The sequence below is a fragment of the Salmo trutta genome, chromosome 10, assembly GCF_901001165.1.
Source record: "Salmo trutta chromosome 10, fSalTru1.1, whole genome shotgun sequence".
NCBI classification, from domain to species: Eukaryota; Metazoa; Chordata; class Actinopteri; order Salmoniformes; family Salmonidae; genus Salmo; species Salmo trutta.
In genome coordinates, this window is record NC_042966.1 from 35,129,401 (window position 1) to 35,155,726 (window position 26,326).

Consider the following 26,326-nt stretch of genomic DNA (forward strand, 5'->3'; position numbering starts at 1 on the left):
AACTCTTTACAGATATGTTCTCTCCCACGCACCGGCCGCCTTTCGTTCTAGCCTGTGCGCAAACCCTCATACTTGCTTTCTACTTCCCATTAATTATAATCCACATAATAATTCCCATTTCCTGTTGCTGCAGGATTTTATTCCTGCTGTGGGAAACTGGTCAAATTAAGATAGTAAATCTGTATACTCCAAATGTGGATCTTAATGCATCACGCAAAAGAGACATAATAATGACTATGCATACTGGTATGGTAGTAGTCCGCTACTACTACGTCATACACTAATCTCTTCAGTCCTCTTAAATTAGAAGATGAATGCGGATTGAATAGAGCCAGACATGTTATAATCAGGTTGCTGCTCACTAATCCACACATCCACACATTACTCCACTACCTGTAGCTGCGGTCAAATGACCAAATCGCCCTCTAGTGGTCTCATGGGTGGAATGTTATTCATCCTTTTCATTATTCCATAATTAATAAACATTATTATTTTTTAAACAGACAAATCCGGTGTTTCTATATCAATCGGTTTTGTTATATTTCAGTCTTCTGTGATGTATATTAAATGTAATACTGGGATGCAAAATCAAACAGGAATACATTTCAACTCTAAATCTTTTCTTTTTTATTTATTTCACCTTTATTTAACCAGGTAGACCAGTTGAGAACAAGTTCTCATTTACAACTGCGACCTGGCCAAGATAAAGCAAAGCAGTGTGACAAAAACAACAACACAGAGTTACACCTGGGAAAAACAAACATACAGTATAACACAATAGAAAAATCTATATACAGTGTTTGCAAATGTAGTAAGATTAGGGAGGTAAGGCAATAAATAGGCCATAGTGGCAAAATAATGACCTTTTAGCATTAACACTGGAGTGATAGATGTGCAGATGATGATGTACAAGTAGAGATACTGGGGTGCAAATAAGCAAAAATAAATAACAATATGGGGATGAGGTAGTTGGGTGGGCTATTGACAGATGGGCTGTCAATAGCCCATGTGTGCAGCTACAGTGATCGGTAAGCTCATCTAGAGGTTTGTTAGCACAGTGTTCAAAGAATGGCCAGAAGTATACAGAATGGTGTCGTCTGCGTAGAGGTGGATCAGAGAATCACCAGCAGCAAGAGCGACATCATTGATATATACAGAGAAAAGAGTCAGCCCGAGAATTGAACCCTGTGGCACCCCCATAGAGACTGTTAGAGGTCCGGACAACAGGCCCTCCGATTTGACACACTGAACTCTATCAGAGAAGTAGTTGGGGAACCAGGCGAGGCAGTCATTTGAGAAACCAAGGCTGTTTAGTCTGCCAATAAGAATGCGGTGATTGACAGAGTTGAAAGCCTTGGCCAGGTCGATGACTACAGCTGTACAGTATTGTCTCTTATCAATGGCGGTTATGTTATCGTTTAGGACCTTGAGCATGGCTGAGGTGCACCCATGACCAGCTCAGAAACCAGATTGCATAGCGGAGAGGGTACGGCGGGATTCAAAATGTTAACTTGGCTTTCGAAGACTTTAATAAGCATTTCAATAAGCAGGATAGATATAGGTATGTAACAGTTTGGGTCTAGGTTGAACAGGCTAGTAATAGGGGTTGCAACAATTGCAGCAGATAATTTTAGAAAGAGAGGGTCCAGATTGTATATCCCAGCTGATTTGTAGGGGTCCAGAATTTGCAGCTCTTTCAGAACATCAGCTATCTGGATTTTGGTGAAGGAGAAGCGGGGGGGCTTGGGTATGTTGCTGCGGGAGGTTCAGAGATGTTGGACGGGGTAGTGGTAAACAGGTGGAAAGCATGACCAGCTGTAGTAAAATGCTTATTGAAATTCTCGATTATCGTGGATTTATCGGTGGTGACAGTGTTTCCTAGCCTCAGTGCAGTTTATTCTCCATGGACTTTACAGTGCCCCAAAACTTTTTGGAATTTGTGCTACAGGATGCACATTTCTGTTTGAAAAAGCTAGCCTTTGCTTTCCTAACTGACTGTGTATATTGGCTCCTAACTTCCCTGAAAAGTTCGATGCTAATGCAGAATGCCATAGGATGTTTTTGTGCTGGTCAAGGGCAGTCAAATCTGGAGTGAACTATGGGCTATATCAGTTCTTAGTTCCATTTTTTTTTAGTGGGGCATACTTATTTAAGATGGTGAGGAATACACTTTTAAAGACTAACCGGGCATCCTCTACTGACGGGATGAGGTCAATATCCTTCCAGGATACCCGGGCCAGGTTGATTAGAAAGTCCTGCTCGCTGAAGTGTTTTAGGGCGCATTTGACAGTGATGAGGGGTGGTCGTTTGACTGCGGACCCATTACGGACGCAGGCAATGAGGCAGTGATTGCTGAGATCCTGGTTGAAGACTGCAGAGGTGTATTCAGAGGGCAGGTTGGTCAGGATGATATCTATGAGGGTGCCCGTGTTTACGGATTTAGGGTTGTACCTGGTAGGTTCCTTGATAATTTGTGAGATTGAGGGCATCTAGCTTAGATTGTAGGATGACCGGGGTGTTAAACATATCCCAGTTTAGGTCACCTAACAGTACGAACTCTGAAGATAAATGGGGGGCGATTAATTCACATATGGTGTCCAGGGCACAGTTGGGGGCTGAGGGGGCTCTATAACAAGTGGCAACAGTGAGAGACTTATTTCTGGAAAGGTGGATTTTAAAAGTAGAAGCTTGAACTGTTGGGCACATACCTGGATAGCGTGACAGAACTCTGCAGACTATCTCTGCAGTAGATTGCAACAACTGAAAATGTTGTAGTTGGGGATGGAAATGTCATGGTTTTTGGTGGCCTTCCTGAGACAGGATTCAGACACGGCTAGGACATCAGGGTTGGCGGAGTGTGCTAAAGCAGTGAATAAAACAAACTTAGGGAGGAGGCTTCTGATGTTAACATGCATGAAACCAAGGCTTTTACGGTTACAGAAGTCAACAAATGATAGTGCCTGGGGAATAGGTGTGGTACTGGGGTCTACAGGGCCTGGGTTAACCTCTACATCACCAGAGGAGGAGTAGGATAAGGGTACGGCTAAAGGCTATAAGAACTGGTCGTCTCGTTCTTTGGGAACAGATAATAAAAGGAGAAGATTTCTGGGCATGATAGAATAGATTCAGGGCATAGTGTACAGACAAGGCTATGGTAGGATGTGAGTACAGTGGAGGTAAACCTAGGAGTGACGATGAGAGAGGTTTCGTCTCTGGTGGTACCAGTTAAGCCAGGTGAGGTCTCCGCATGTGTGGGGGGTGGGACAAAAGAGCTATCTAAGGCATAATGAGTGGGACTGGGGGCTCTACAGTGAAATAAAACAATAAGAACTAGCCGAGACAGCAGTAGACAAGGCATATTGACATTAGAGAGGCATGAAGCAATCACAGGTGTTGATCGGGAGAGCTAAGACAACAACGGGTAAATGGCGATGAATGGGCAGAGCGGGTCAGTTGGGTACATACAGGACCTGAGTTCAAGGCTGGGGCTGACAGATAAACAAAATGAGGTACCGTGTTATTGAAACAGTCCAGAGGGCATCAGCTGTGTATCCGAGTGATCATAGGGTCTAATGAGCAGCAATAGGTGAGTCAGGGAGCCGTTCGGTAGTCACTACTATGCTAGGCGAGCGGGACATGGTACAGGTGTTTTATTTTTTTTAAGCCCATAACCGTGTGTGAGGTGGATATTTTTGTTTAAAAGTAGATTTCTTTAAGACTACCAAGAAACACTCTGTGTGACCTTGATTTAGCCCACTGCAGTAAAAGGCAAAAAAAACAAGGGACTGACTCTAGTTCTCCACTTCCTCTAAAGAACAAAGGACTTCCTCTAATTCTCCACTTCCTCTAAAGAACAAGGGACTGCCTCTAGTTCCTTTATATTTCCCTAATGGTTTCAAGGCTCAATACTTTAGTCTCACGTTAAAACCAGATCAATACAAACCTTGTCAAATGTATTCCTTTAGGGACAGAATTTGAGCCTAGTATTCATTTTGTGCTCTATTTAAGGATCCTATTCTGGATTTTCTATTTTCTTACCTTTGATATTAAACACTGCATTGTTGAGGAAGAGCTTTATAGTAAGCATTTCACTGGACTGTTTACACCTGTTGTATCCTGTGCACGCAAAAACATTTACTTTGATTTGATTTTATAACACAAGCTCTGCTCTCGCCTAAAGAAACGCACCAGGCACTCTTACTAATTTCACCTGGCTCTCCATCTGCAGTGCTAGAAGAAGAGCATGTGTAGTAGCTGGAAAATATTATTATTCCTATATCATGCCCTAGTATAGTGAGTTAGCCAGCCAAGATGTGTTACATAACTACCTGACTTGATATGCCAAACACCGAGTCCTCAAAGCAAACAGCAATTGTGAGTCATCTGTGACACTGCGGACCTGGACAGCTCCTCAACTTCCCTCATTTCGTACAGCAATCATCAGGAAATGAAAGCCGTTGCACTGTAATGTTTTTTTGTAACACTTGACGTACGAGAACCATGTGAAAATAAAAATAATGTAGACAGGAAAATTGAATTTCCACTAGAGCAGAGAAGAGCTGGTTTATTTATGTAAATGAAATCTGAGTTGAGCTCAATTCAAACTGATAAGGGCACCCTGGCTGTGGGGGATTGTTTTCGAGGAATCAATCAATGATGTAGCAGAGGCACACAAACACACACACAGCAAATTTACTTTGTTTCAAGTATTGTCAGATGATTATATTGTCAGAAAGCATTGAGCCATCTAATGCTCAACACGTGAGCATGGCCGCTTGAATTTGTATTCACACTCACATACAGTTGTAGAATCCTAATTTGATCTATATTGTCACAGCAAAATAATCTTGCACCAACAGGATTTTAATGTTAAGTCCATAATGTTGCTTGATCGGTGGTTAGGCTATTAGCTGGCTAACAGTAGGCTACATGAAAAGTGCAATACTGTTAAAATTACCATGTGTTAGTGTGGGTTTTCAGTGAATTTATGTAAATAATGAAGCAAAAGATTGATCAAATGAAGATCCTACATCTGTAGATTAAATGTTACATAAAGGGATACATAAGGACAGGAGCTAGCATCAATGCAAGCTTTTAAAGTTGAGTGCTATTGCACATTCATTTTAATGGTTGAAGAAATTGATGACAACAGTTTGATTGTAGTATTTTCAGTACTTCCACAGCTTTCCTGTGTAGCTCAGTTGGTAGAGGATGGTGCTTGCAATGCCAAGGTTGTAGGTTTGATTCTCATAGGGGACCAGTATGAAAATGTATGTCCTCACTACTGTAAATCACTCTGGATTAAGAGTGTCTGCCTAAATGTAAGTAGAAGCTGTCCAAATTGTGGTGAAATACATTAGATTGATTTGTAAATTGCCACTGACATTGTTTATCTTTGATTTCAGTTTGAAATGCTGACAGGATCTCTACCATTTCAAGGCAAAGACCGCAAGGAAACAATGGTCCTGATACTGAAGTAAGATACTATGCTGACAATGTCTATGGCAACTACCCCAGGAAGAGTAGCTGCTGCCTTGCCAACAGCTAATGAAGATCCCTTATAAATACAAGACTATATATGAAATAATATTTTTTTCCTGTGAAATAACTTCTTTTTTTCTGTTTTGTAGAGCAAAACTTGGCATGCCGCAATTCTTAAGCCCAGAGGTGCAAAGTCTAATACGGGCCCTCTTCAAAAGAAATCCTGCCAATAGATTAGGTATGTAGTCAAGAGCATTACTAAAATGTGTCATTTCACATGATCCATTCTATTTATCAATTGGAAGACAAACGTACAGCATTAGATCAACCTTTTCTCATTTATTAAATGGGACACAGTAGACAGCATTGAAATCTGAATCTTAACTCTGGCCAGTGGTGGGATTGAATATAGCCATATGAATCACTTCCTCCATGATTTATAAGATGGAGAATAATGTCACCGAGACCTCTTCAAGCCAGAGTCATTCTATATGTATCTTTACGGGAAATATTAGTCATAAATTACCTAATGCTGAGAGGTTATATGTGATATATGCATCTATATTAGCCTTTATAAGACATGTATATGAGCCTTTATAAGACATGTATATGAGCCTTTATAAGACATGTATATGAGCCTTTATAAAGCATGAATATGAGCCTTTATAAGGCATGAATATGAGCCTTTATAAGGCATGTATGTGAGCCTTTATGCATTACTGCATAGGACTTATATGTTATGTTATGTAGCCACCACCGGAGACCCTAGTTAAATAAAATGGTCTAGAGAGTGTAGCTAATATTACCCATAATACCCCATATTCTCACTGAATGAGCAGAGATACTTGAGATAGAATTTTAGTAAGTGAGAAATGTACAGCCCAGTGAAGCTAAAAAGAGTATTCAATCTAAATGTCCTGGTGCATTTTACTGTTAGGTGCTGGACCAGATGGAGTCGAGGAGATTAAAAGGCATAATTTCTTTGGAAATATAGATTGGAATGTGAGTACAATGCTTCTCGTAACCTTTTCTAGAAATCATTAAAGGCAAAGATGATTATCCACTGCTTTTTGATATGTCCTGAGGATTTCCTTTGGATTGTTGTACTTTCATACAAGAAGTGAAGGAATTTTACCTCAGATTTTGTACCTACTGAGTAGAGAGGGAAGAAAACAACAATATCATTGAAAGCTTTCTTCTTTCCAAGAGGACAATTTTCTGTACAGTATTTGGGTTGAAACATAATCTATTTTTACTCTCAGAAGTCACTGACCTATTTCTCTTACCTTGTTTTTGTTGCCATACTAACAGATCAAGCAAAGAGACATACCAAATTACCATGGATTAAATGTTGCTCAATACTAAATGGAAAAATTAAAGTAGCATTTTACCTTTCCCCCTCATGGTGAAACCACAGAAGCTTTACAGAAGAGAGATCAAGCCTCCATTCAAACCAGCAGTGGGCAGGCCAGAAGACACCTTCCACTTTGACCCCGAATTCACCTCCCGCACACCAACAGGTGATTAGTAATTGTAGGTGAAGTAGTTCAGCCCGTTGGTGTGTGTGGTGTGCGTTTGTTTTCTGTGTGTGTGTGTGTGTGTGTGTGTGTGTGTGTGTGTGTGTGATGTTGCACATAATTTCATTAATCATGATGTTGTGTTTCATTTCATGCTGTTTGCTTCACTGTTATGCTGTTTACTCAAAATAATAATTTCTCCATGCATCTGTGTTCCACTCACAAACTGACATCAATTTGCTATTAAATTACTGACAAATAACCCCCTCTTTTATATCGACATAAAGTACACTTCCATATCAACAAAGTCAACCAGCCACAACCCTCTGAAATGATTATATCATTCAATGAGTGAAGTTACATGCACACAATAATACGATTATTGTGAATAATCAGATTAATATAATAGTTTGACTTAAACGTTTGCATGCTTTGCAAGAAGATCGATTTTCCTAATAATCCTGTTTCCATGGACACGTCTGAAATCAGACTTCCTGGTGGGACTTAAATAAATGCAGAAAATCACCAATCAGAATGAACGTTCTACCATGTTATTTTTCTGAAGCATATTTGATTCTGAGTTCGGACATATAAAGTTTATATGTGAAAACCATTCATAAGATGCGTACTTTCAGTTTTTCCGAACTCACTTCACTTGCGCAGCACAAAAGAAGGCAGCACATGCTGCTCATGCTATCACATGGTCATATCAAATCCACTGCTACAGTATGCTAACACATGGTCATATCAAATCCACTGCTACAGTATGCTAACACATGGTCATATCAAATCCACTGCTACAGTATGCTAACACATGGTCATATCAAATCCACTGCTACAGTATGCTAACACATGGCCATATCAAATCCACTGCTACAGTATGCTAACACATGGTCATATCAAATCCACTGCTAAAGTATGCTAACACATGGCCATATCAAATCCACTGCTACAGTATGCTAACACATGGCCATATCAAATCCACTGCTAAAGTATGCTAACACATGGTCATATCAAATCCACTGCTACAGTATGCTAACACATGGCTATATCAAATCCACTGCTACCAGTATGCTAACACATGGCCATATCAAACCCACTGCTACAGTATGCTAACATGGCCATATCAAATCCACTGCTACAGTATGCTAACACATGGCCATATCAAACCCACTGCTACAGTATGCTAACACATGGCCATATCAAATCCACTGCTACAGTATGCTAACACATGGCCATATCAAATCCACTGCTACAGTATGCTAACACATGGTCATATCAAATCCACTGCTACAGTATGCTAACACATGGCCATATCAAATCCACTGCTACCAGTATGCTAACACATGGCCATATCAAACCCACTGCTACAGTATGCTAACACATGGCCATATCAAATCCACTGCTACAGTATGCTAACACATGGCCATATCAAATCCACTGCTACAGTATGCTAGCACATGGCCATATCAAACCCACTGCTACAGTATGCTAACACATGGCCATATCAAATCCACTGCTACAGTATGCTAACACATGGCCATATCAAATCCACTGCTACAGTATAACTCTGATTTAAAGCATTTACATGTCCTAATAATTTGAAAGAGTGCTCAGAAAACCAGGTGTTTTAATCGCTGTATGCTTACTTTGATTATGACTTTATGCCGAAGTGAAAAGATAAGCAGAGTAAGGTGTTTACATGACTAATGCTATATTCGGCCTACTGCCATAATCAGTTTAATGTCGAATTATTAGTGTGCATGTAAATGTACTCAATGAATCGTAGTCCATGTGCAAAGGAAATTTGGTATAAAAGTACCAATATTTAACCTTGTAAATCAGCTGCTAGTGTGCAATGTCAGTAGCTGTAGCTGTACATTAAGGTTAAATAATAATAATAAAAAATACCCTTTAGGCCACATCTGTACACTACGATGGGACTGCCCCCTCAAAAGTAAATTCATGATAAATGGCATTCAATTAACTGATGTAATGTATTTCCAGTTGCTAATATGTCCAAGTTCCCATGTCTGTCTTGTTCTCCCATCAGACAGTAGAGGTTGTAACAGGTTCTGTACCATCTGTCACCTTCTCCCATCAGACAGTAGAGGTTGTAACAGGTTCTGTACCATCTGTCACCTTCTCCCATCAGACTCGCCTGGCATTCCACCCAGTGACAACACACACCAGCTCTTCAGAGGGTTCAGCTTCGTGGCCACTAATCTGGACCAGGACCAGTCCATTGCTGAAATACAGCAGAACTCAACTGTCAACCCTATTGTACAAGTGAGTATGCTAGAGGGAGAGGACTAATTAACTCAGGTATACAGCTCCTCCATCAACCATATAGACTTATTAAATACTCAAAGGAATATTTGAAATAATCAAAAATATCAATATTTATGACATCCTTCAGGCAATTGTCTTTTCCCATATACTTTCAATTTTCCATGAATTAAATGTAACCACCAAATGGACGTTGGTGTCTCTATAGTCTCAACTTCAAGGGCAATATCAAGCCTTGTTTTTGAAACTCTGTATGTACAAATGAAGAAGAAATCAATATGATATCAGGAAGGAACCTCATGGGGATGTCATGGCATTACATCAGAATACATTAGATTAACCACTTTTGATACTCTATTCAGAAAGTGTTGAGTAAATGAATGAAAGGCCTATCAAACATCAAAACAACTCATATTCAATGGTCTTTTCTGATTATCTGCTTCATGTATATCGTTCATATAAATAATTGATACCTTTTTTTGGTGCTTCAGGGAGACCTCTTTCCTTTGGACTGTATGTGTATGGCTTACCTTACCTATCAGCTTAGTATCAGCTTACTACCAACTACCAACTACCCAATTTGTGAGTCGCTCTCCAATTTGTGAGTCGCTCTGGATAAGAGCGTCTGCTAAATGACTTAAATGTTAAATGTAAATACCACCCTTACCTTACCTATCAGCTTAGTATCAGCTTACTACCAACTACCACCCTTACCTTACATATCAGCTTACTACCAACTACCACCCTTACCTTACCTATCAGCTTAGTATCAGCTTACTACCAACTACCACCCTTACCTTACCTATCAGCTTAGTATCAGCTTACTACCAACTACCACCCTTACCTTACCTATCAGCTTAGTATCAGCTTACTACCAACTACAACCCTTACCTTACCTATCAGCTTAGTATCAACTACCACCCTTACCTATCAGCTTACTATCAACTACCACCCTTACCTATCAGCTTAGTATCAGCTTACTACCAACTACCACCCTTACCTATCAGCTTAGTATCAACTACCACCCTTACCTATCAGCTTAGTATCAGCTTACTACCAACTACCACCCTTACCTATCAGCTTAGTATCAACTACCACCCTTACCTATCAGCTTAGTATCAGCTTACTACCAACTACCACCCTTACCTATCAGCTTAGTATCAACTACCACCCTTACCTATCAGCTTAGTATCAGCTTACTACCAACTACCACCCTTACCTTACCTATCAGCTTACTATCAACTACCACCCTTACCTATCAGCTTAGTATCAGCTTACTACCAACTACAACCCTTACCTTACCTATCAGCTTACTATCAACTACCACCCTTACCTATCAGCTTACTATCAACTACCACCATTACCTATCAGCTTACTATCAACTACCACCCTTACCTATCAGCTTACTATCAACTACCACCATTACCTTACCTATCAGCTTAGTATCAGCTTACTATCAACTACCACCCTTACCTTACATTTCAGCTTAGTATCAGCTTACTACCAACTACCACCCTTACCTTACCTATCAGCTTAGTATCAACTACCACCCTTACCTTGGGGCGGCAGGTAGCCTAGTGGTTAGAGCGTTGGGCCAATAACTGAAAGGTTTCTGGATCGAATCCATGAGCTGACAAGGTTAAACATTTGTTGTTCTGCTCCTGAACAAGGCAGTTAACCCACTGTTCCCCGGTAGGCCGTCATTGTAAATAAAAATTTGTTCTTAACTGACTTGCCTAGTTAAATAAAAAACAGCATCGGATGAATTCAATGTATTTTATGTGGTGACAGTGGTGAGATGGAGGTGATCCCCATGGTCTTCTGTTTAAACCATCTCAGCCACTGCTCCAGAGAAGGCCTCTCGTGTCCTGCAGCGCACAACACATCCACTCACATGGATAGCAGCATAACTGATTGTACCAGATGGTTCATACCTGAGTGAGAAAGTCACTCACCAGAAAGGCCTCCCAGTGCCCTCAGACCTCAGCAAAGCATATTGATTTGTGGTAGCACATAGTTCCCTCGATGACATCATGGCCATGTGCGCTCTGCCGTGGCAACGCTCTGGGAACATTTTGATCCTCTGCTTTTTCCATTGTATTGAACAAGTGAGGTTAGAAGCTGCTTCAGTGTGGATGAATGAGCCAACATTTCTCATAGAACACAATAGACTAGCATGGAATGTCCTGCAGACCACAAGGTGAATGTGTGAAACCAAGAGAGACTATTATTGTAGTGATGTGTGAAACCATGATAGACTATTACTGTAGTGATGTGTTAAACCATGATAGATTATTACTGTAGTGATGTGTTAAACCATGATAGACTATTACTGTAGTGATGTGTTAAACCATGATAGATTATTACTGTAGTGATGTGTGAAACCATGATAGACTATTATTGTAGTGATGTGTGAAACCATGATAGATTATTACTGTAGTGATGTGTTAAACCATGATAGACTATTACTGTAGTGATGTGTTAAACCATGATAGACTATTACTGTAGTGATGTGTGAAACCATGATAGACTATTACTGTAGTGATGTGTTAAACCATGATAGATTATTATTGTAGTGATGTGTGAAACCATGATAGACTATTACTGTAGTGATGTGTTAAACCATGATAGATTATTATTGTAGTGATGTGTGAAACCATGATAGACTATTAATGTAGTGATGTGTGAAACCATGATAGATTATTACTGTAGGGATGTGTTAAACCATGATATATTATTACTGTAGTGATGTGTTAAACCATGATAGATTATTATTGTAGTGATGTGTGAAACCATGATAGACTATTAATGTAGTGATGTGTTAAACCATGATAGAGTATTACTGTAGTGATGTGTGAAACCATGATAGATTATTACTGTAGTGATGTGTGAAACCATGATAGACTATTATTGTAGTGATGTGTGAAACCATGATAGATTATTACTGTAGTGATGTGTTAAACCATGATAGACTATTACTGTAGGGATGTGTTAAACCATGATAGATTATTACTGTAGTGATGTGTTAAACCATGATAGATTATTAATGTAGTGATGTGTGAAACCATGATAGACTATTACTGTAGTGATGTGTTAAACCATGATAGGTTATTACTGTAGTGATGTGTTAAACCATGATAGATTATTATTGTAGTGATGTGTTAAACCATGATAGGTTATTACTGTAGTGATGTGTTAAACCATGATAGATTATTAATGTAGTGATGTGTGAAACCATGATAGACTATTAATGTAGTGATGTGTGAAACCATGATAGACTATTAATGTAGTGATGTGTGAAACCATGATAGACTATTAATGTAGTGATGTGTTAAACCATGATAGATTATTACTGTAGTGATGTGTGAAACCATGATAGACTATTACTGTAGTGATGTGTGAAACCATGATAGATTATTATTGTAGTGATGTGTTAAACCATGATAGACTATTACTGTAGTGATGTGTTAAACCATGATAGATTATTACTGTAGTGATGTGTTAAACCATGATAGATTATTATTGTAGTGATGTGTGAAACCATGATAGACTATTAATGTAGTGATGTGTGAAACCATGATAGATTATTACTGTAGTGATGTGTGAAACCATGATAGACTATTATTGTAGTGATGTGTGAAACCATGATAGATTATTACTGTAGTGATGTGTTAAACCATGATAGACTATTACTGTAGGGATGTGTTAAACCATGATAGATTATTACTGTAGTGATGTGTTAAACCATGATAGATTATTAATGTAGTGATGTGTGAAACCATGATAGACTATTACTGTAGTGATGTGTTAAACCATGATAGGTTATTACTGTAGTGATGTGTTAAACCATGATAGATTATTATTGTAGTGATGTGTTAAACCATGATAGGTTATTACTGTAGTGATGTGTGAAACCATGATAGATTATTAATGTAGTGATGTGTGAAACCATGATAGACTATTACTGTAGTGATGTGTTAAACCATGATAGGTTATTACTGTAGTGATGTGTTAAACCATGATAGATTATTATTGTAGTGATGTGTTAAACCATGATAGGTTATTACTGTAGTGATGTGTGAAACCATGATAGATTATTAATGTAGTGATGTGTGAAACCATGATAGACTATTAATGTAGTGATGTGTGAAACCATGATAGACTATTAATGTAGTGATGTGTGAAACCATGATAGACTATTAATGTAGTGATGTGTTAAACCATGATAGATTATTACTGTAGTGATGTGTGAAACCATGATAGACTATTACTGTAGTGATGTGTGAAACCATGATAGATTATTATTGTAGTGATGTGTTAAACCATGATAGACTATTACTGTAGTGATGTGTTAAACCATGATAGATTATTACTGTAGTGATGTGTTAAACCATAATAGATTATTATTGTAGTGATGTGTGAAACCATGATAGACTATTAATGTAGTGATGTGTGAAACCATGATAGATTATTACTGTAGTGATGTGTGAAACCATGATAGACTATTATTGTAGTGATGTGTGAAACCATGATAGATTATTACTGTAGTGATGTGTTAAACCATGATAGACTATTACTGTAGGGATGTGTTAAACCATGATAGATTATTACTGTAGTGATGTGTTAAACCATGATAGATTATTAATGTAGTGATGTGTGAAACCATGATAGACTATTACTGTAGTGATGTGTTAAACCATGATAGGTTATTACTGTAGTGATGTGTTAAACCATGATAGGTTATTACTGTAGTGATGTGTGAAACCATGATAGATTATTAATGTAGTGATGTGTGAAACCATGATAGACTATTACTGTAGTGATGTGTTAAACCATGATAGGTTATTACTGTAGTGATGTGTTAAACCATGATAGATTATTATTGTAGTGATGTGTTAAACCATGATAGGTTATTACTGTAGTGATGTGTGAAACCATGATAGATTATTAATGTAGTGATGTGTGAAACCATGATAGATTATTAATGTAGTGATGTGTGAAACCATGATAGACTATTAATGTAGTGATGTGTGAAACCATGATAGATTATTAATGTAGTGATGTGTGAAACCGTGATAGATTATTACTGTAGGGATGTGTTAAACCATGATAGATTATTACTGTAGTGATGTGTGAAACCATGATAGACTATTAATGTAGTGATGTGTGAAACCATGATAGACTATTACTGTAGTGATGTGTTAAACCATGATAGACTATAACTGTAGTACATTCACATTTTCAGTTCACTTTTCTTGCTCTCATTTGTGATTTGACATACAGCCATGAAAGAAGAACACTTCCTAAATCTCCACATGTAAAGTGATACATCACAAGATAAAGGAGAAATGCGACCAAAGTGCACCCACGCAGAAACACTGTTCACCTAGAATGTTCTTCAAGGACCATTCTTACCAGGGGAATCATTTGATAGCTATGGTAGATCTGTTTTGAAAACCAGTGTGCTCCATTTTGCATATGAAATAGGCTTCCCCTGGATATGTCTGAGGATTATAGAAGGACTGATGGATTCCCTAGTCTGCCAGAGCAGGATTATAACATGAGCGAAGAGTAAGGAAGTCTGTTGACAAGCTTACTGGAGCATGATTATGACCAAAGGCTTTTATGTAAAATATGCTTAAATGTATTTGTGATGGCTGGACATGTTTGTCATTTCAGCAACTTCATGGGACCAACATCCATTTCACAGATGGGTATGAGGTAAAGGAGGAGGTGGGCTTGGGGGCGTACTCTGTCTGCAAACGATGCATCCACAAAATCACCAGTGTTGAATATGCTGTCAAAGTAAGTGAACCGTATGGGTAGATTTTTCAAGGGGAATATTTATGTATAGATAGTTTATCATTCTTAGAGAAGGAAATTATTGTCACGGCTCGTCAGTTACATGAAACAGCACCATATACAACAAAGGGACGTTACGATCACTACAAGGATTCCAGGTTGATGTACGACCTTTAATTATTGCAGCCTTGTGATATACTGTATGTAGGCTACCCATTGCACTTCAACAACTATAAGCCTTTCAACTATAATATAGTCTCCCTTAGGATGATTCACGCAGCGACAATGATTCTCTATGTTGTGCAGACGATGCTCTGAGTCACACATTTTATCATGAGGGAACCAAGCAGTTGTAATTTAACAGGGGTTGTGTCTCTTTCAGATCATCGACAGAGTTAAGAAAGATCCATCTGAGGAAATTGAGATTCTGTTGAGATACGGGCAGCATCCAAACATCATCACGCTGAAGGATGTATGTCATCATTCCATGACTCCCATACACACGCACATGCTGAAAGCCCTCCATAAGGGCAGAGAACCTTGCCAGTTTGCATACCTAAGGAAAAATGTGCCCCTGCAAACTTCATTGAATTTTCACTGACCCTAATATTTCATTTTATCTTCTTCAGTTGAAGTCGGAAGTTTACATACACTTAGGTTGGAGTCATTAAAGCTCGTTTTTCAACCACTCCTCAAATTTCTTGTTAATAAATTGTAGTTTTGGAAAGTCGGTTAGTACATCTACTTTGTGCATGACACAAGTCATTTTTCCAACAATTGTTTACAGACAGATTATTTCACCTATAATTCACTGTATCACAATTCCAGTGGGTCAGAAGTTAACAATACACTAAGTTGACTGTGCCTTTAAACAGCTTGGAAAATTCCAGAAAAAGCTGTCATGGCTTTAGAAGCTTCTGATAGGCTAATTGACATCATTTGAGTCAATTGGAGGTGTACCTGTGGATGTATTTCGAGGCCTACCTTCAAATTCAGTGCCTCTTTGCTTGACATCATGGGAAAATCAAAAGAAATCAGCCAAGACCTCAGAAAACAAATTGTAGACCACAAGTCTGGTTCATCCTTGGGAGCAATTTCCAAACGCCTGAAGGTACCACGTTCATCTGTACAAACAATAGTACGCAAGTATAAACACCATGGGACCATGCAGCCGTCATACCGCTCAGGAAGGAGACGCGTTCTGTCTCCTAGAGATGAACATACTTTGGTGTGAAAAGTGCAAATCTATCCCAGAACAACAGCAAAGGACCTTGTGAAGATGCTGGAGGAAACGGGTACAAAAGTATCTATATCTACAGTAAAACGAGTCCTATATCGACATAACCTGAAAGGCCGCTCAGCAAGGAAGAAGCCACTGCTCCAAAACCACCATAAAAAAGCCAGACTATGGTTTGCAACTGAACATTGGGACAAAGATTGTACTTTTTGGAGAAATGTCCTCTGGTCTGATGAAACAAAAATAGAACTGTTTGGCCATAATGACCATCATTATGTTTGGAGGAAAAGGGGGAGGCTTGCAAACCGAAGAACACTATCCCAACCGTGAAGCACGGGGGTGGCAGCATCATGTTGTGGGGGTGCTTTGCTGCAGGAGGGACTGATGCACTTCACAAAATAGATGGCATCATGAGGAAAGAAAATGATGTGGATGTACTGAAGCAACATCTCAAGACATCAGTCAGGAAGTTAAAGCTTAGTCGCAAATGGGTCTTCCAAATGGACAATGATCCCAAGCATACTTTCAAAGTTGTGGCAAAATGGCTTAAGGACAACAAAGTCAAGGTATTGGAGTGGCCATCACAACGCCCTGACGTCAATCCTATAGAACATTTGTGGGCAGAACTGAAAAGCGTGTGTGAGCAAGGAGGCCTACAAACCTGACTCCGTTACACCAGCTCTGTCAGGAGGAATGGGACAAAATTCACACAACTTATTGTGGGAAGCTTGGGGAAGGCTACCCGAAATGCTTGACCCAAGTTAAACATTTTAAAGGCAATGCTACCAAATACTAATTGAGTGTATGTAAACTTCTGACCCACTGGGAATGTGATGAAAGAAATAAAAGTTGAAATAAATCATTCTCTCTACTATTATTCTGACATTTCCCATTCTTAAAATAAAGTGGTGATCCTAACTGACCTAAGACAGGGATTTTTTTACTAGGATTAAATGTCAGGAATTGTGAAAAAACTGAGTTTAAATGTATTTGGCTAAGGTGTATGTTAACTTCCGACTTCAAATGTATGTCCTCATTGGATTTTACTAGCCACTGTTTGTTAGCTGTGAGGACTAGACTAATGTAGTCTTTGGTTCATAAATACCTCCACATGGTATTAAAATGTATTTTTGGCCCCTAGGTCTATGACGATGGGAGGTATGTGTACCTTGTGATGGAGATGATGAGAGGTGGAGAGCTGCTGGACAGAATACTCTATCAGAAGTGTTTCTCTGAGCGAGAGGCCTCTGCTGTTCTCTGCACTATTACCAAGACAGTGGAGTACCTTCACTCACAGGGGGTCAGTATCATTCATGTACAGTGGAGTACCTTCACTCACAGAGGTTCAGTATCATTCATGTACAGTGGAGTACCTTCACTCACAGGGGGTCAGTATCATTCATGTACAGTGGAGTACCTTCACTCACAGAGGGTCAGGATCATTCATGTACAGTGGAGTACCTTCACTCACAGAGGGTCAGTATCATTCATGCACAGTGGAGTACCTTCACTCACAGAGGGTCAGTATCATTCATGTACAGTGGAGTACCTTCACTCACAGGGGGTCAGGATCATTCATGTACAGTGGAGTACCTTCACTCACAGAGGGTCAGGATCATTCATGTACAGTGGAGTACCTTCACTCACAGAGGGTCAGGATCATTCATGTACAGTGGAGTACCTTCACTCACAGAGGGTCAGTATCATTCATGCACAGTGGAGTACCTTCACTCACAGAGGGTCACTATCATTCATGTACAGTGGAGTACCTTCACTCACAGAGGGTCACTATCATTCATGTACAGTGGAGTACCTTCACTCACAGAGGGTCACTATCATTCATGTACAGTGGAGTACCTTCACTCACAGAGGGTCACTATCATTCATGTACAGTGGAGTACCTTCACTCACAGAGGGTCACTATCATTCATGTACAGTGGAGTACCTTCACTCACAGAGGGTCACTATCATTCATGTACAGTGGAGTACCTTCACTCACAGAGGGTCAGGATCATTCATGTACAGTGGAGTACCTTCACTCACAGAGGGTCAGGATCATTCATGTACAGTGGAGTACCTTCACTCACAGAGGGTCAGGATCATTCATGTACAGTGGAGTACCTTCACTCACAGAGGGTCAGGATCATTCATGTACAGTGGAGTACCTTCACTCACAGAGGGTCACTATCATTCATGTACAGTGGAGTACCTTCACTCACAGAGGGTCACTATCATTCATGTACAGTGGAGTACCTTCACTCACAGAGGGTCAGTATCATTCATGTACAGTGGAGTACCTTCACTCACAGAGGGTCAGTATCATTCATGTACAGTGGAGTACCTTCACTCACAGAGGGTCACTATCATTCATGTACAGTGGAGTACCTTCACTCACAGAGGGTCACTATCATTCATGTACAGTGGAGTACCTTCACTCACAGAGGGTCACTATCATTCATGTAACTGCCAAAATGAAGGAAACACCAACATAAAGTATCTTAATAGTGTCTATTTCAAAATCACTGAGATCTTTTCATTTTTCAAATCAAATCACATTTTATTTGTCACATGCGCTGAATACAATGGGTATAACTGAAATGCTTGTTACGAGCCCTTCGCAACGATGCAGAGTTCAATAATAATACATAGAAAAACAGTAACACGAGGAATAACATTAAGTACACAAGAATGGAGCTATAAACAGGGAGTACCAGTACCAGATCAATGTGGAGCTATACTCTATACAGGGAGTACCAGTACCAGATCAATGTGGAGCTATACTCTATACAGGGAGTACCAGTACCAGATCAATGTGGAGCTATACTCTATACAGGGAGTACCAGTACCAGATCAATGTGGAGCTATACTCTATACAGGGAGTACCAGTACCAGATCAATGTGGAGCTATACTCTATACAGGGAGTACCAGTACCAGATCAATGTGGAGCTATACTCTATACAGGGAGTACCAGTACCAGATCAATGTGGAGCTATACTCTATACAGGGAGTACCAGTACCAGATCAATGTGGAGCTATACTCTATACAGGGAGTACCAGTACCAGATCAATGTGGAGCTATACTCTATACAGGGAGTACCAGTACCAGATCAATGTGGAGCTATACTCTATACAGGGAGTACCAGTACCAGATCAATGTGGAGCTATACTCTATACAGGGAGTACCAGTACCAGATCAATGTGGAGCTATACTCTATACAGGGAGTACCAGTACCAGATCAATGTGGAGCTATACTCTATACAGGGAGTACCAGTACCAGATCAATGTGGAGCTATACTCTATACAGGGAGTACCAGTACCAGATCAATGTGGAGCTATACTCTATACAGGGAGTACCAGTACCAGATCAATGTGGAGCTATACTCTATACAGGGAGTACCAGTACCAGATCAATGTGGAGCTATACTCTATACAGGGAGTACCAGTACCAGATCAATGTGAAGCTATACTCTATACAGGGAGTACCAGTACCAGATCAATGTGGAGCTATACTCTATACAGGGAGTACCAGTACCAGATCAATGTGGAGCTATACTCTATACAGGGAGTACCAGTACCAGATCAATGTGGAGCTATACTCTATACAGGGAGTACCAGTACCAGATCAATGTGGAGCTATACTCTATACAGGGAGTACCAGTACCAGATCAATGTGGAGCTATACTCTATACAGGGAGTACCAGTACCAGATCAATGTGGAGCTATACTCTATACAGGGAGTACCAGTACCAGATCAATGTGGAGCTATACTCTATACAGGGAGTACCAGTACCAGATCAATGTGGAGCTATACTCTATACAGGGAGTACCAGTACCAGATCAATGTGGAGCTATACTCTATACAGGGAGTACCAGTACCAGATCAATGTGAAGCTATACTCTATACAGGGAGTACCAGTACCAGATCAATGTGGAGCTATACTCTATACAGGGAGTACCAGTACCAGATCAATGTGGAGCTATACTCTATGCAGGGAGTACCAGTACCAGATCAATGTGGAGCTATACTCTATACAGGGAGTACCAGTACCAGATCAATGTGCAGAGGCAATAGCTATAAACAGGGAGTACCAGTACCAGATCAATGTGCAGAGGCAATAGCTATATACAGGGAGTACCAGTACAGACAAGGTATTTGAGGTAGATATGTACATGAAGGCAGGATAAAGTGACTAGGCATCAGGATAGATAATAATAAGGTATTTAAGGTAGATATGTACATGAAGGCAGGGTAAAGTGACTAGGCATCAGGATAGATAATAATAAGGTATTTGAGGTAGATATGTACATGAAGGCAGGGTAAACTGACTAGACATCAGGATAGATAATAATAAGTATTTAAGGTAGATATGTACATGAAGGCAGGGTAAAGTGACTAGGCATCAGGATAGATAATAAGGTATTTGTGGTAGATATGTACATGAAGGCAGGGTAAACTGACTAGGCATCAGGATAGACAATAATAAGGTATTTGTGGTAGATATGTACATGAAGGCAGGGTAAAGTGACTAGGCATCAGGATAGATAATAATAAGGTATTTGTGGTAGATATGTACGTGAAGGCGGGGTAAACTGACTAGGCATCAGGATAGATAATAAGGTATTTGTGGTAGATATGTACATGAAGGCAGGGTAAACTGACTAGGCATCAGGATAGATAATAAGAGTAAAATATAGAACAGAGTAGCAGCTGCAAATGATATGTGTATGTGTGTTTGTTGTTTCGGTAATGGTGTCTGTGTGTTTGTGTTCTGTCGTGTGTGTGTTATGTGCGTGTGTAGTGTATGTGAATGTGTATGGGTTTTGTGTGAGTGTGTCAGTGTATTGTGTCTGCGTGAGTGAGTGTGTGTATTTAGTGTGTGTATATATAGTCTTGTGAGTGTGCACAGAGTCACTGCAAGATAGGGTCAATGCAGATAGTCCAGGTAACCATTTAATGAACTATTTAGCAGTCTGGCTATTTAACAGTCTTATGGCTTAGGGCTAGAAGCTGTCTCGGCACCTGTTGGTCCGAGAGCCGATGTTCTGGTACCGTTTACCAGACGGTAGCTGAGTGAATAGTCTTCCTCTGGCCTTCCTTCCTCTTCTAGCCATGGTAACCAAAATAACTGGCTACTAGGCATGTTTTATACATGACCCTAAGCATGATGGGAAGTTAATTGCTTAATTAACTCAGGAACCACACCTGTGTGGAACCACCTGCTTTCAATATACTTTGTATCCCTCATTTACTGGGGTGTTTCCTTTATTCTGGCAGATACCTGTTTTATTCTAGCAGTTACCGATGTACGTCCAATTAAAATCTTCAACAAAGTGAAGGAGTAGCACTCCTGGTACATTCCTATTAGCTTATCTGTTTTGTCATAGGTGGTACATCGAGACCTGAAACCAAGCAACCTCCTCTATGTGGATGAAACGGGAGATCCTGAATCGATCCGAATATGTGATTTTGGGTTCGCCAAACAATTAAGGGCGGAAAACGGTCTCCTCATGACGCCCTGTTACACAGCAAACTTTGTGGCTCCAGAGGTGAGGAGACATTTGATCTTATTTATTTCAAGTACGTCCCTATGTTGTGATGTGACACAGATTGACCATGTCTTTCATAGGTCCTGAAGAAGCAGGGGTATGATGCTGCTTGTGACATCTGGAGTTTGGGGATCCTACTCTACACTATGCTCGCAGGGTAAGCCTAATTCACTGGTTTATTTAAACCTGGCAGGGTAAGCCTAATTCACTGGTTTATTTAAACCTGGCAGGGTAAGCCTAATTCACTGGTTTATTTAAACCTGGCAGGGTAAGCCTAATTCACTGGTTTATTTAAACCTGGCAGGGTAAGCCTAATTCACTGGTTTATTTAAACCTGGCAGGGTAAGCCTAATTCACTGGTTTATTTAAAGCTGGCAGGGTAAGCCTAATTCACTGGTTTATTTAAACCTCGCAGGGTAAGCCTAATTCACTGGTTTATTTAAACCTGGCAGGGTAAGCCTAATTCACTGGTTTATTTAAACCTGGCAGGGTAAGCCTAATTCACTGGTTTATTTAAACCTGGCAGGGTAAGCCTAATTCACTGGTTTATTTAAACCTGGCAGGGTAAGCCTAATTCACTGGTTTATTTAATAAAGCTGGCAGGGTAAGCCTAATTCACTGGTTTATTTAAACCTGGCAGGGTAACCCTAAATTCACTGGTTTATTTAAACCTGGCAGCGTAAACCTAATTTCACTGGTTTATTTAAACCTGGCAAGGTAAACCTAATTTCACTCGTTTATTTAAACCTGGCAGGGTAAGCCTAATTCACTGGTTTATTTAAACCTGGCAGCGTAAACCTAATTTCACTGGTTTATTTAAACCTGGCAAGGTAAACCTAATTTCACTCGTTTATTTAAACCTGGCAGGGTAAGCCTAATTCACTGGTTTATTTAAACCTGGCAGCGTAAACCTAATTTCACTGGTTTATTTAAACCCGGCAAGGTAAACCTAATATCACTCTTTTATTTAAACCTGGCAGGGGAGCAACGTTTGCACGTTGCTACTTCTCCTGGCTACCACTGATTGAATGACTCATTTTTGGGACAGTGAGAGAGACAGTGGAGGACAGATTACTTTCTAAGCTGAGGTCGAGTCTGTGGTAGAGTCATTGTAATTGTACTCTTCACAAGCCCAAATCTCTCAGGACCTGCCCTGACAATTTAATGTCCCAGCCTGCGGCTCAGGTTTAAAATCTCTAATCAGGGCATTAGAAAAAAGCAGCATTCTTTCACTGGGTGAAAACTGGTTGAATCAACATTGTTTCCATGTCATTTCAACCAAACAATTCAATGTGATGACGTTCAATCAACGTGGAAAACTGATTGGATTTGAAAACATAAGGGAATTGTATGTTTTTTCAACCAACTTTTAACCTAAATCCAATGACATGGTGATTTTTATTTTTTTGTTTCTTGTTGATTTCACATTGAATTCACGTTAGTTGACAACTCAACCTAATGCAAATCAAAACTAGACGTTAAACTGACGTCTGTGCCCAGTGGGACACTGTTGAGACGCCATTATTCTCATATTACTTCTAAAAATAGCTCAGCCGAGGTATTGGAGAATCACACCTCACAAACACCTAGATTTTAAGACCCCAAATTCAAACAAACCCACATGCATCTTTCCCTACTGTGCAACAGTAAAGCACATGTATTACTGTAGAGCAGGGAAGTTTGATTGAAAAGGGTTTGATTGTCTTGTCCTTCTTCACCCTTGTGTTTACAGCTTCACCCCTTTTGCCAATGGTCCTGATGACACCCCGGAGGAAATACTGGCTCGCATTGGTAGCGGAAAATATGCCCTCACTGACGGAAACTGGGATACGGTTTCTGATGCTGCAAAGGTGCAGTTATTTGTTCTTCATTAATAGCACATCACTGTTTATTTAATGATTAATAAATCCAGCTCACATCCAATTGTTGTTCATGTAAGTTTGAAATGAAATCCGATCCACATTGGTTTAGCTGCAACGCCGCATTTCATACTGGTCCTAACTAGACTATTTCTGTATCGGGTTCCAATAGGACATAGTCACTAAGATGCTCCATGTGGATCCACACCAACGGCTGACGGCTCCCCAGGTCCTCAGACACCAGTGGATAGTCAACCAAGAACAGCTGTCTCAGTGTCAGCTCATCAGACAGGATGTACAGCTTGTTAAGGTAAGGAGGAAAACCTGATGAAAAGCCCAAACCTGACATAATGTAAGAAGCAACATCATCTGTACGTGTTGCCAATCTCTAGCCTCGTAAAACAGACTAACAACAATGTTTCACCTCAGCCCAGCGCTTTGACTGGTTGACCAGGCTAGTCGATCTTTGTCACTAAGCAAATTATGTTAGCTAATTGTGATAGTTATTGTTTTGCATCACAAGCTACGTTGTCTTCTAAAGCGCTGACTGATGAAAGGTCTCACACATTAATTTCTCCTCTGTAGAAGTGCTGTCATTCTACTGCCACCTTGTGTACAGATCTACCATTACATGTAGAACTTTTGCATTCTTTACGTAAGCAAAAGTAATTTGAAATCTGCTCAACGTTTCACATACTGTACTTGCTTTGCCCCCTTTAATTATGCAGTTTTAGAATAGAATAACTTTATATACTTTAAGTGTTTTCTGTCTCCCTAGGGAGCAATGGCTGCAACATACTTGGCTTTGAATCGATCGCCTCTGGCCCCAAAGCTGGAGCCTGTGCAGTGTTCAAGTTTGGCCCAGAGAAGAGGAATGAAGAGACTCACATCCACTTGTTTATAGCACCCTCATAGATGATTCAGGGACAGCTTGAAAATGGGTCAAGGTGCAATGACTTTCATCAGACACTGGTTTAAGTGCCCGTCCAAAGAACAAGGAAGTCTACAGTAGTGGGAACAAGGAGGAGCCACTTGTAACAAGAAAAAAAATTATTGTAGAGAAGATGCATCACATTGTTGCACTAAGACAGGAATCTTTACAGATTTTAGATGCACTCGAAACAAACAAATGGTGGCATCGAAGACAAAGCAGAATTCTGTTCAAATGTTCTTAAATTTATCATTTATATTGAAGAAATTTAACATTAATATATTTTATTCATTCATATTTGCCTTTTCATTTAGGTGGCATCTGAAACTGTTTGTTTGTTAATTGACACCTGTGTATTATGTAGAGTATGTTTAGAATGATATTGTCTAGGAGACCAAGTAACCTTATGCAACGTTGAGTTGAAACTTTGTCATAATGGCTGTAACTGAAAAGTCTAGAACAGCTTGTAGTTCATAACTACATGATACACATTTTACGAGATTTTATCGACAGCATCTGTATTTTTCCCTGTGTCTGAAAATGAGCATGTTGGAATGTTACTTTGACACATTGTTCACAGTCTAAAAGTTAAATTACAGCTGCTAAGGATACGTTGGTACATTTTGTAGCATTCCAGAAATCCACAGTTAGTATAGACATTAAAATAAACTGAACTAGCTGAATGAGTACAAAGAGTATACAGTGCATTCAGAAACTATTCAGACCCCTTGACTTTTTCCAGATTTTGTTACGTTACAGCCTTATCTAAAATGGATTAAATACATATAAAATCCTCATCAATCTACACACAATACCTGATAATGAATAGCAAATGTACAATAAAAAAACGGAAATACCTTAGTTACATAAGTATTCAGACCCTTTGCTATGAGACTCAAAATTGAGCTCAGGTGCATCCTGTTTCCATTGATCATCCTTGATGTTTCTACAACTTGATTGGAGTCCACCTGTGGTAAATTCAATTGATATGACATGATTTGGAAAGGCACACACCGTTCTACATAAGGTCCCACAGTTGACAGAGCATGTCAGAGCAAAAATCAAGTCATAAGGTCGAAGGAGGTGTTCATAGAGCTTCGAGACAGGATTGAGTCAAGGCACAGATCTGGGGAAGGGTACCAAAAAATATCTGCAGCATTGAAGGTCCCCAAGAACACAGTGGCTTCCATCATTCTTAAATGGAAGAAGTTTGGAACCACCAAGACTTTTCCTAGAGCTGGCCACCCAGCTAAACTGAGCAATCGGGGGAGAAGGGCCTTGGTCAGGGAAGTGACCAAGAACCCAATGGTCACCCTGATAGAGCTCTAGAGATCCTCTGTGGAGATGGGAGAACCTTCCAGAAGGACAACCATCTCTGCAGCACTCCACCAATCAGGCCTGTATGGTAGAGTGGCCAGACAGAGCCCACTCCTCAGTAAAAGGCACATGACAGCCTGCTTGGTGTTTGCCAAAAGGCACTTAAAGGACTCTCAGACCATGAGAAACAAGAATCTCTGGTGTGATGAAACCAACATTGAACTTTTTGGCCTGAATGCTATGCGTCACGTCTGGAAGTAACCTGCCACCATCCCTATGGTGAAGCATGGTGGTGGCAGCATCATGCTGTGGGGATGTTTTTCAGTGGCAGGGACTGCAAGACT

General features: G+C 40.0%; 1 protein-coding gene across 7 annotated transcripts in view; it reads left to right on the forward strand.

Annotated features, from left to right (window-relative positions):
* Window positions 1–25,358, forward strand: part of LOC115201621 (ribosomal protein S6 kinase alpha-2) — a 58,973-nt gene extending 33,615 nt beyond the window's left edge. For 5 of the 7 annotated variants that reach the window (XM_029765400.1, XM_029765401.1, XM_029765399.1 and 2 more), the window contains 8 exons: window positions 5,406–5,476; window positions 5,631–5,719; window positions 6,419–6,483; window positions 6,899–7,001; window positions 9,154–9,287; window positions 14,967–15,092; window positions 15,472–15,561; window positions 17,468–18,980. In XM_029765400.1, the coding sequence (XP_029621260.1) occupies window positions 5,406–5,476; window positions 5,631–5,719; window positions 6,419–6,483; window positions 6,899–7,001; window positions 9,154–9,287; window positions 14,967–15,092; window positions 15,472–15,561; window positions 17,468–18,922 (2,133 nt within the window). In that variant the 3' untranslated portion in view covers window positions 18,923–18,980. Of the gene's footprint in view, window positions 1–5,405; window positions 5,477–5,630; window positions 5,720–6,418; window positions 6,484–6,898; window positions 7,002–9,153; window positions 9,288–14,966; window positions 15,093–15,471; window positions 15,562–17,467; window positions 18,981–21,713; window positions 21,876–21,955; window positions 22,033–23,607; window positions 23,726–23,906; window positions 24,045–24,512 lie in introns of those variants that run through there. The other 2 variants (XM_029765403.1, XM_029765404.1) reach the window with 2 other exon arrangements.
* The last annotated feature ends 968 nt before the right edge of the window (window positions 25,359–26,326 follow it).